The 12,236-nt window shown below is 39.3% G+C and overlaps 1 protein-coding gene across 1 annotated transcript in view; it reads left to right on the forward strand.

The window, feature by feature from the left end:
- Positions 1-12,236, forward strand: part of NDNF (neuron derived neurotrophic factor) — a 42,269-nt gene that overhangs the window by 20,733 nt on the left and 9,300 nt on the right. Inside the window, exon 2 of the mRNA XM_062199107.1 lies at positions 10,274-10,462. Coding sequence (XP_062055091.1) covers positions 10,275-10,462 — 188 coding nt within the window. The 5' untranslated portion in view covers position 10,274. The remainder of the gene's footprint in view (positions 1-10,273; positions 10,463-12,236) is intronic.

The following is a 12,236-nucleotide window of genomic DNA, read 5'->3' on the forward strand; positions in this document are numbered from 1 at the left end:
TTTGGTCATTATAAATTTATTTCAAGTTTGTGGCTTACACATGATTGGACTTATTTATGAGTTTTTAAGTGAATCTTAATGATACCATTTTTTAATAGTATAGTTTCCAAGGCATATTTACATGAATAAATAATATCTTAAATTTTATAACATGTAATGAATATAAGAGCTTGATTATGCTTTTTACCAATATGTTCATGTGTTTCTGCCAGAATTTGTAGGGCCTTGGTTGTTGGTGATAGAGAGGTGGGGAAGTTTGCATTGAGCATATTATCACAAGTAGGTAGAATGGCTGACTGCTGTTCTGAGGAATCTACAGTGTTGAGAAATGTTACAGTGCCCTCATTAGTGCCATGCTTTGCTTTCAGAGAGTCTTGGACAGTTACATAAAAACTCAAAAGAACTTTTTATTTACAAGATTAGAAAATTCCTTGCATTGGTGAGATGCCATAATGAAATAGCTGTCTATAAGTATTAAAGGTGTGGGTGACCATAGGGTGCCAAAGTTAAGTCACCACTTGGGATGCCTTTATCCCTTATCAGAGTACCTGGGTTTGACTCCTGTCTCTCTCCCCACTTCAGCTTACTGCTACAGCACACCTTGTGTGGCAGCCTATGATGGTCTGGTAGCTGAATCCCTGACACCCATGTGCAAGACCTAAATTGAGATCCAGGCTCCTGGCTTTCTCCTGGCGCAGCTCCAGCTCTTCTGGGCATTTGAGGAGCAACCAGTGAATGGGAGCTCCCTCTCTCGGTTTCTCTGCCTTTCAAATTAAAAAGTAAATTATATTAAAGGCAAACTTTCTAGTGGTTTGAAATATTTCCATACACTTAAGGCAAGATTCTCATTTAGGCTTTGTAGTTGAATACATTTAAAAACTTCTTATAAGTAGTAAAAAAAAACCCAGATTTATTTACTTATTACTCATGTTTCTGGAATTTCAAATAATACACTTTTATGTTCACCAGGTTGACCAATACTTTAACCAAGACTGGTGCATGGACTAGTTGGCCTTATGTAATTGCTCATAAATTTTTCAAAATGACAGTCATGGAGCTGCTGCAGACCCCTGGGGCAGGTGTCATGGGCTCTGAGGCCTGCTGTGCTTTGTGTGGTGTTGGAGGTCAGCCTGGATGTCTCCTTGATACAATGATAAATTATTCAAGCTTCCTTCCATTTTTTACTTTGCTTTTGACTTGACCATTTTACAATCACAAGTGTTTCCAGAAGGATATCCCAAGTCATTTGGCCCTTTATTTTAACTATATTGAAGCCTCCACAGAATAAAAAAAGAGTTCAAATTAATGCTGAAAATTATATCTCAGAACTACTTGTATGTTTCCAGTTACCTATCATTTGCTGTATCCTTATTCCATGTGGAACAATAAAAAATACTTCATATCTATCCACTGGCATTATTTAGAGATTGGTCTACAATTCAGCCTCTGCAGTCCATACCTCCCACTTTCTCTGGATCATGAGGAGACTAGATCGGAGAGGCTGAGGGCTGGAGTGGTGGAATTAGCAAAGAAAGCAAAGGAGACCAGTGGAAGAAGCAGCTTCCACCATCAAGTCCTAAAATAGGAAAAAGAAATCCCTTGTGTACATCTCTTGGGCTATTGTGTTTACCTGCTTACTAGAAAGTGGGCAGCAAATGTTCCAATCTAATATTTTTTAGAAAAAAATTCTTTATTAATTTATAAGAGATATTACATATAGTCTAGATGTGAGTTCCTTGTGGGCTTTAAATATGTCAAATATCTTTTCCCACTTTGCATCTTGCTTTTTTATTCTTTTTTATTTTTGTTTTTTTTTTCAACTTTTATTTAATAAATATAAATTACCAAAGTACAACTTTTGAATTGTAGTGGTTTTTCCCCCCATAACCTCCCTCCCACCCACAACCATCCCATCTCCTACTCCCTCTCCCATCCCATTCTTCATCAAGATTCATTTTCAATTATCTTTATGTACAGAAGTATATACTTAGTATATACTAAGCAAAGATTTCAATAGTTTGCACCCACACAGACACACTAAGTATAGAGTACTGTTTGAGTAGTAGTTTCACCATTAATTCTCATAGTACAACACATTAAGGACAGAGGTCCTACATGGGGAGCAGGTGCACAGTGACTCCCATTGTTGATTTAACAATTGACACTCTTATTTATGACGTCAGTAATCACCCGAGGCTCTTGTCATGGCCTGCCAAGGCTATGGAAGCCTCTTGAGTTAGTCAACTTCGATCTTCATTAGAAAAGGCCATATTCAAAGCGGAAGTTCTCTCCTCCCTTCAGAGAAAGGTACCTCCTTCTCTGATGGCCTGTAGTTTCCACTGGGATCTCACTCACAGAGATCTTTCATTTAGGTCATTTTTTTTTTTTTTTTTTTTTTTTGCCAAAGTGTCTTGGCTTTCCATGCCTGCAAAACTCTCACAGGCCTTTTATCTTCCACTCTAATATCTAAAAGATTCTTCTTTTAGGGCCACTACTCATTTACCTTTACTCCCACACCAACTCATTGAAGTGTAGTATTTCTACGTAGTTTGACACAGAATGCGTGTGTGTGTGTGCACATTCATATGATGCGAACTAATTACATTAAAGTTATTTACTTCCCCGTACCCAAGCCCTTCCCCACCTTTGTTAATCATGGAGCACAGGTTTCATCTTTAGACAATTATACTTCAAGAATAGGTTCCCTTTTAACCTGGGACACAGTGGTATTCCAGCAAAGAGTTAGGTCACATCACCAATAATGTATTTTCCAAAGATTGGGGAATATGAAATCATTGGGTCACTTTTTTCTCACTTCAGTCTTGGCAGGATATGAAAGTGTGTGCTGAATGTGAAGAAGGCCTTTGACAGCATGAATGATATCAGAATTTGAGCTCAGCATCTATATGCTTGATTTCATTAGAACCTTGCAATCGGAACAGTCAGTCAATCTTCTCAGTAATCGGTATGACACCATTGAGTTTTTCTGGGTTGTTACTAATTGTGCAGCCATATTGACTGACCAGTCTAGCAAAATAAAAATATTTGGAATCATCCTAGCAGCTTTCTACTTGTGTTTGAATTAGAGCTTCGGTTGGAGAAAAACAGCAAGGCTTCTTGCTATACAGACACATTTCCTACATTATCCACCAGATGGCCAGGAGAAAAGGAGCTGCTAAAAGTACAATTCGGCTGCATGCTATTTCATTTAAACTTCAGATTTAGATAAGCTCTCGAAACTTAGAAGTAACATGAAGAAATGAGAGGAAAAGTTATGCCATTAGAGGGCACTTTTGTAATCTTAGAAGTCTGTTCTTAGAGACTGAGTTACCCAAGACTTAAGAAGGAATTTCCAGTTGTTTATTTAGAGGGAGCAATTCTGAAATTGAGTGTCTAAGAGCAAATATTTTATTTATAAGGGGGAAAATCTGAAATATTAAAACCATCATTGAAGCAGTATCTAAATGCAGCTTCAAGTTTTTGATCAGTGAATGTAAGTTGTAAAAATATGCAGAGTGTATCTGTGAAGTAGTTTTTTTCATTGGTTACATTTAATGCTTCTTTTAAATACATTCCTCCAATACCTGGTCATTGTGGCCAATTGAGAAGTAAAATAGAGAACAGGATCTCTCTCTCTCTCTCTCTTTCTCTTGTCACCTTTCAAAATAAATAAAATAAATGTTAAATATTTTCTGCTAAAAATTCTGTCTACAACCAGATCAAGTTCAGCAAATGATTAATATTCTGTAATATCTGAATAAGCTTTTCCTCAACAATAATTGAATGTTGTTAGATAACTTTTTTTTAAAAAAGATTTATCTTATTTATTTGAAAGACAGAGTTACAGAGCGAGGTGGAGACACAGAGAGAGGTCTTCCATCCACTGGTACGCTCTCTAGATAGCTGCAATGGCCGGAGCTGAGCCAATCCGAAGTCAGGAGCCAGGAACTTTTTCTGGATTTCCCACATGGGTGCAGGGGCCCAAGGACATGGGCCATCTTCTACTACTTTCCCAGGCCATAACAGAGAACTGGATTGGAAGAGGAGGAGCCAGGTCTTGAACTGGCGTCCATATGGGATGCCAACACTTCAGGTCAGGGCTTTAACCTGCTGCACCACAGCACCGGCCCCTAGATAATGTTTTGGAAACCATAACCTGACAGAATTTAAATTTATGGGATTTAGAGTCAAATTAATTTTAAACACCTTTCTAAAAAATATCTGCTTTGCCTTAATTGAACAAGTAAAATAATATGTAAAGCTTAGTTTCAAGAACTGTAGGGGTTTTGAAATTTTCTCCTACCTGCAAGTGAGTGAAGAAGCCTACAACAAGGCAAAAGGCTCCTAGGTCAGAGACAAAGGCCTTTATTACTCAAAAAAAAAAAAAAAAAAAAAAAAAAGTGGTGGGCACAGAATCAGTGCTTTCTTCCACTGGCTCCTTGACTAATGATGGTGCAAAGAGGGCCAGATGGAGCCAGCCTGTGGAAGTAGGTTCTATAATAGGAGAGGAGCCTCAAATCTAGGGAACCCAAACCTTTTCTATTGGGTAGGAACCAGGACTGCTCTTTGCTGTATCCAGAGGCTTTATCTTCCAAGGCTATTTGCTGAACAAACAACCTTGAAAAGATGATGTAGAACAAACAGAGTCAGTGCTTTTACCCACAAAACAAGCAAAAACAGAGACCTAGGGAGAACTGCCTCCTAGCACCCCACTCTACATAACTCTTAAAATCTGAAATTGTTTACTGATGTTAAATTGCTAAGAAGCTAATATGGAAATATACATTAATCTGATTTATGATATTTATATACTGTTAAATTATATTTGTTAAATATTTAAAAGGCAGAGAGAGAGAGAATCCAGAGTTCCATCTGCTGCTCCACTCTTAAATGCCTACCATAGATGTGCCTGGGCCATGGCAAGAGCCAACTGTAATGCATGCAAGCCAGGTCTCCCAAGTAGGAGGAGACAGGAACCTAATTACTTGAGCCATCACCACTGCCCCAAAGGATCAGCATTGGCTGGAAGATGGTGTCAGGAGCAGGAAATAGTTATAGAACCCTGACACTTCAATGTGGGATGCAGGCATCTTAACCTTTAGGCTAAACACCTGCTCCCTCATTTGCCATGCTTTAAGTCACCCATATGAATAGCTCATATTTTTCTCAATAGTATTTATTTTGTGACTTACCTGTCTAAGCCTACTGGCTCACCTTTAAAATGAGAAAAATAGGAGCAGGCATTGTGGCACAGCAGGTTATGTTGCTGTTTCCTATACCTGCAACCCATATCAGAATGCTTAGGATCAAGTCCCACTTCTGCTTCTGATACAGTATCCAACTAATGCACCTGGGAGACAGCAGATGGTTCAAGTACTTAGGTTCCTGCTACCCAAGTGGGAGACCCAGATGGAGTTCCAGGCTTATGGCTTCAGACTAGCTTGGCATCTGCTGTTGTGAACATTTAGGGAACGAACCATCTGAGAAAAGTTTCTCTCTCTCTCTCTCTCTCTCTTTCTCTGTCTCTCCCCTCCCCCCATCTCTCTCCCTCTGTTTCTATCAGACTCTTTCTGTCACACACAGTGCATTTCTAATAAATACATGAAAACACTGCCTACCTCACAGGTTGCTGCTAGCATTAGATGAGATAACATATAAAAAGCACCCAGAAGAAGGCCTGGCATGCAGCAAGTCTACAAAAGATTTATTAATATTGACATTCTCTCAAAATTCAGCTCTTGCAATTATCTGATTTCATAATGAGAGAGCTCTTCAACGGGCAGTTGAGGACACTGGGAAAATTCCTGGTAATAGTGACTAGCTGCTTCTCTGACTCTGGGGCTGACCTAAATATCCCAAGAACCCTGGGGCGCCAGGAGCTCATCCTGCGGAGCTGTGCAGTGGCACTGTGAAGTTGACAGCTGTATGGGCACACTTGGAGCCTAACGAGGGAAGGCTGCACTTGACTGACACCAGGGCAAACACGCCTGACTTCCTCACACGCAGGTGCTCCCACAGCATGTTTGCTCCAAGTTCCTACTAGGTATGAAAAGAACTTTTTTTTTTTTTTAATTGTGTGTCCTCTTTTGCTCTCAGGAGACAATGTTTGGGGAATGGTACTACAAGGGAAGTAAATGGACTATGTTTTCTTGTGGGGTAATAGCAGTATTTCTGATCAGGCAGAAGAGGAAGAAAGAGGATGGCAAGTGGAGACCTCATCTACTTCAGTCCCCCACGTCCCTGTGTGTTTAGGATAATTGAGTTTTGATTTTGTGGACACAGCCTTATCTCCTCTTTGTAAAACTCATATGAGCTTCTACTTAACTCCCCAACTCTCTTTGGCTTCCTCCTTGATAGTTGTCTGCATTTTGGAGGGGGAGATTGTTTTGTGAAACGTAAGGAGGCCTGGTCTTATTCCTAAATGGCCAGCTTGTTTGGAAGAGGAGGTTAATATTCAGTGACAGAATCATTGCTCATTTTTAGAGTGTAGAGACCATCTGTCCAAATCCTTCAGAAACCAAGGTCTACAAACAGCAAGGGAATTGCCTAAGATCTTCTAGTTAGAAGCTGAAACTAAATCTCAAGTTTCTGAGTACTGGGTCAAGTTCAATTACAATAACTAAGACATAAAGATGGAGACTAGGAGCCTCTTGTAAGAAATTATTATGGCTTTCTTAAGAGATATAACTTGGGCTCTGCAGTGAGTCCCACCTGGATTTGTGTCCTTTCTCTAAGTATATGATGGAAGTTTGTTTTCATCTAAGAGCACTGCCTACTTTATAGGATTATTGTGAGGACAAATGTGGCAACGCAGTTCGTGAACTTAGTGCAGAGCTTTGCACTGTAACTCTGAACACTTCAGACACTTTGTATGGAAAACTGCAGAACACGGGGCAAAGATATTTGGAAAAAGGAAATTAAATGAACTTTTTGAGCAAACTCACTGAAAAAAATAACTATTTCTAACACTCTCATTAAAATTGAGAAAAAAATCCAGGCAGGCATTTGGTATATGGTTAGGACATTGTTGGTTCGAGTCCCAGCTCCACTCCCGATTCCAACTTCCTGTTGATGTGTGCCCTGAGAAGCAGTAGGTGATGGCTCAAGTCATTGAGTCCCTGTCACTCATGTGGGAGACCCATATTGAGTTCCATGCTCCTCATCCAGTGAACAGACAAGAGGTGTTTCTCTCTCTCTCTCTCTTTTCTCTCTCTCCTCCATCCCTACCTGTCAAACAAATAAAAATAAAGTTTATAATTTTGTTCCTCTTAAAAGGTATTTTTAGTTATCTTATTCACTTTTGATGTCATTTCAGATAAAAATGGAATTAAAGACAACTGCTGTTTTAAGTAGAGGTTAATTACTCATTCTATAATAATGACTATTTAAAAATAAAACAAGTATTCACCTCATCTCAAATTATTATAGGATCTTTGATGGAAGTCAGTGATCAATGCTGAATCATAACTCATGAAAATACTAGGCTGGAGTGTGAGACCAACATTCTAAACATATAACTTTTCAGAGGTCTGGCTTGATATGAGAGTGGAAACCCAAGCCTACTTTCTAACATGGAGAAGTTTAGGTTTAAATGTAAATGTAACATTAAACAGTCAGGTAGTCTATGACCACTATAGACCAACAAATAACTCAACTTTGTGATTTGGAGTGACTTGTTTAACCTATGAGAAAATGAATTCTATAATCTCTAGCCATCTCTGGTTTAGGAAAATTTGATGTTGGATTAAGCATAGTACTGTATAATGAAATCCTTGATCAAATTTTAGGCAAAATATTGGACCTTCTGTTAAATGTTTTATTAAGTTGTTATCTAATGGTTGAAACTGTTTGCTAAGTATTCATGTGATATTGCTATTGTCAGCAAGCGATCTAGGACTTGCTCCCTCATTTCTCTATTCTAAGCCCAACTTGTTCTTTCATTTCTCTATTCTCTTCAAGGTAGGAAACTAATTCTATTTTGAAGGAATCTGTAGGACGCACAATTTAATCTTTAGACCTTATAAAAGAGATGGCTAACATTTTTCTGTAATAGCACAGCCAAAATAAGAGCTTAAATTATAATCTCATAGCTAGATTTACTTCGCCATCAGTGAAGTAAACAGTAAGTAGAAAAAACCTCCCTTTCAGACCAAAGGGAAAGAAAGTTTTTAAGTGAAAATATAATTTTCCTCATGGGCATTGTCTACCTTAGAAAAACTACTACAGAACATGCCTGTGACTATAGACTTGTAGTTCAGGCCACCGAAGATTAGAGATGGGATACGGGCACTCCCTTGACTTGCATCCTCTGGTCTGCTTTAACACAAACCAGGAGGAAAAGAAAGCTAGGCATCAGAAGCAATGGGTGGCAGGCCTATTAATGGCTGATCTGTACAGTGATCTGCCCTCAAGAAGACCCAACAGGCCAGTCCACTGCAGTGGCTTTCAATGTGGTAAGCCTGGGCTTCAGCAGAAGTCAGCTTGTGAAGAGCCCTGGCAGCTCTGCCAAGAGTTGGATCACTGGAAATGGACCTGCCCTGGAGTCGAAGGATGCCCAGGTCAGAGCCACAGATCTTATTGGCTCTAAGCTGAAAAGCCCTTCACTCAGCCCAACTTCCAAAGTGACCACTGCAGCTGAGGGGATGGCCAAGTAGGGTCAGCAACATTGCAGGCAGAACTGTAAATTTCTTGTTAGAGATGCCACCTGCCTTTACCTGGCCAGCTCTCCTCCCAGGCCAGCCAAGTAATGCAATTCAACAGAGTGCCTTCCCCTAGGAGGTTCACACCTCCCTTAGGATATACCCCATGTGAAGAGATAGATAGGTCTGGGCCTCTGAACTTACAAGGCCTAAAGCCCAACAGATTATTATCAAGCCCCTTCTATCAGGTTCTATTTGCCTCTCAATCAGAAAACTTAATTGTAGCTTAGAGAGCACCTTTCTTAGCTCCTCTAATAATGACTCTGTCCTTTGTTCTAGACCCTGTCTAGCGCACTTGGGCCTCATTCCTTTGTAATCATAACCTCTACTCTACCACCAATGGCTCTACTCCCAATCTGTGTGTACTGATGGTCCTCTTCCCCACTTAATGCTGTATAATTGTTCAAAATTTCTCTACAGACAAACCCCTCTACCTACAAAAGATGAGTGACTTTTCTCCCAGTCTTGGCTGGAATCAGCTTTCTGGTCTGTTGGGTGTTCCCCAATAAACCCTTTCCCTTAAAAAAAAAAAAAAAAGAGGGAGGTGCCTTTCTCTGAAGGGAGGAGAGAACTTCCACTTTGACTATGACCTTGATCAGAGTCGGTGAACTCGGAAGGCTTCCATAGCCTTGGCAACGCATGACAGGAGCCTAGGGTGGTCACTGGTGCCATAAACTAGAGTGTCAATTTGTTGGGTCAACAAGAGGAGTCATTGTGCACTTGCTCCTCATGTGGGAGCTCTGTCCTTAATGTGTTATACATTGTGATTTAATGCTATAACTAGTACTCAAACAGTATGTTTCACTTTGTGTTTCTGTGTGGGTGCAAACTGTTGAAATCTTTACTTAATATATACTAAATTGATCTTCTGTATATAAAGAGAATTTAAAATGAATTTTGATGTGAATGGAAGGGGAGAGGGAGCAGGAAAGGGGAGAGTTGCAGGTGGGAGGGAAGTTATGGGGGGGGGGGAGCCATTGTAATCCATAAGCTGTACACTGGAAATTTATATTCATTAAATAAAAGTTTAAAAAAAATTTAGGCAAAATAATTGAACACTGGTAACACTTGGGCTGTCAGTTGGCCCCTGCAATTTGTGTCGAATGCAATAAATTGACTGTATCAGCAATTAGAGACTCGACTGCATGAGCAATTCCAACCAAACACTGGCATAACTTTTATAACAGGTGGAAGATCTGACCTTAACTGATCATTTCAGTACAAGTTTTGCGACACTGATGTGACATTCTCTGTAATGACTGTATTGGCTTCTGTCACATTGAAATGAGGATAGTCTTTCTTAAGACCCAAGAAAGTTGACGTTTCAAGAGTCCTTTTGTTTCCAAATCATTTTAATGTCTGAAATTTTAGTGAATTCATTTTCAACTTCATGAAATTGTTTGAAGAATAAAAACAAAGGAGAATTGTATCAAGATCATGTGCCTGTTTTTAAAACATCACACGTGTCTAAGCTTGTGTGTTAAAAGTACTATAATGTTAATGTTTCAGAAATTTGCAACCTGCCCAAGGTCTGCCTGCAGAACTAACAAGAGCAATCATTTTTGTTGGCCCAGGATGGTGCTGCTCCACTGCTGTCTGTTGTGGCTGCTCTTACCACTCAGCTCGAGGACTCAGAAGTTACCCACTCGAGATGAGGAGCTGTTTCAGATGCAGATCCGGGACAAGGCATTCTTTCATGATTCATCAGTAATTCCAGATGGGGCTGAAATCAGCAGTTATCTCTTTAGAGATACACCTAAAAGGTATTCACATCATAGTTTTGTTTTGTTTTGCTTTTCTGCATCAATAAGCTTACAGAAGATGCCACCAACAAAGAAAATAGAAGGTGGATGTCTGGCACAGTGATTAAGACACTCCTTTGGATACCACATTTTTTCAGAGACCCTGGGTTTGAGTCCCAGCTCCATTTCTGATTTCAGCTTCCTGCCAATGCACATCCTGTGAGGAAGCAGGTAATGGTTCAAGTAGTTGGAAACTGTCACTCACATCGGAGATGCAGATTGAATTCTAGGCTTCTGCCTGGCCCAGCCTCAGCTGTTGCCTACATTTGGGAAGTGAATCAAAACATCTCCCCCCCTTCTGCCCCCCTTTCCCTCTCCCTCTCCTTCTCTCTCTCTTTCAAAAATGAGAATAACATTAAAATGTTTTTTTTAATATCAAAAAAGAAAATAACTTTTTAGACTTAGTTTAGAATATTTGCAAATCAACCTATGAATAGCATTAACTATTTTCTCTAAGTAAGGAAAAATAGGTAATGAAACTTGTAACCCTTAAATACAAACTAATTTTTGCTCATTGTAATCTCCTTTTAGATAGAGGAAGCAATTCTTTCGTTGTTTCCATTTTGTAATGATTATCTTCTTAATTTCGGTAGAGAAGGAGATTTCTAAGAAGGACTTCATGGGGTCAAAATGAAAATAATTAAATACACATGATTTTTAAAGGTTTTGCACTTAGTTGTAGAAGGTAATATTTCTTTAACAAATATGATTAGATCTTGAAAGAATCAAACAAAGCAATATAAAACTAACATCTTTCATTTCCTTTATTCCAACTTCAAAAAATTGGGCTCACAGAATATTTCAAAATATCTTGATCTTTAAAAAGGTTTATGTCATATAAATAATGCATATTTTAAAGCTAATTATATTTAAAGTTACTTTGCAATGCTCAGATTCCTCTCTACTTTTATAAATTCAGAGTGCATGGCTAATTTTTGGATAATTAAACTTCAAAGGCAATTTATCCTTTTAACCTGAAGCAAGTTGGCATTACAAATGGCAAATCTGGTTCCCATATCATCATACCCAGGTTTGATATCCAGCTCTATCCCCTAACTCTAGCTTCCTGCCAATGTAGATTCTGGGGACAGTGAAGATGGCTCAGGTAATTGAGTTCCTGACACCCAAGTGACAGTCCTGGATTGAATTCATGGCTCCTGACTCCTGGCCCCCACCCCAGCTCAGCCCCATCTATTGTGGGTGTTATGGACATAAGTCAGTGAACAGTGGGGCTCTCTGTCTCTCTGGCTTTGTGTCTGCCTCTATTTCCATCTCTGTCTATCTCTCTCACTTGCTGTTGGTCTGCCTCTCAAATAATTTTTTTTTACATTTTTATTCTGTCATATCATCAATAATCTATTTTCCAATGATTGAGGTGTGTCTGATCAGTGATCATTGGGTTATCTTTTCTGTTTGGTGGACAATAATGGAAGGTGGGGCTCTAAACCTCTTCCACTGAGTGGCCCAGCCATTCCACCATCTGGTCAGTCTAAATGATGGTTGGAGATCGGATTTCTTATTTTGTGAAGTGAACTATTGTCTCACTGTCATTTCAGCACTTCCAGAGTGAATTTTTTTGTTTGAATGAAAGCAATAGACTGGAACCTGGCTGATCATTAACTTATATGATAACTGAATCTTTCAACAACATTCATGAGAGTGAAAACAAGGATGATTGCATTGAGGGAACTTGCTGTCCTAGTCCTTACTTCTATGCAGCCTATGAAAACAGGAA

The sequence above is a fragment of the Lepus europaeus genome, chromosome 8 (genome assembly GCF_033115175.1).
Source record: "Lepus europaeus isolate LE1 chromosome 8, mLepTim1.pri, whole genome shotgun sequence".
Taxonomy (NCBI): domain Eukaryota; kingdom Metazoa; phylum Chordata; class Mammalia; order Lagomorpha; family Leporidae; genus Lepus; species Lepus europaeus.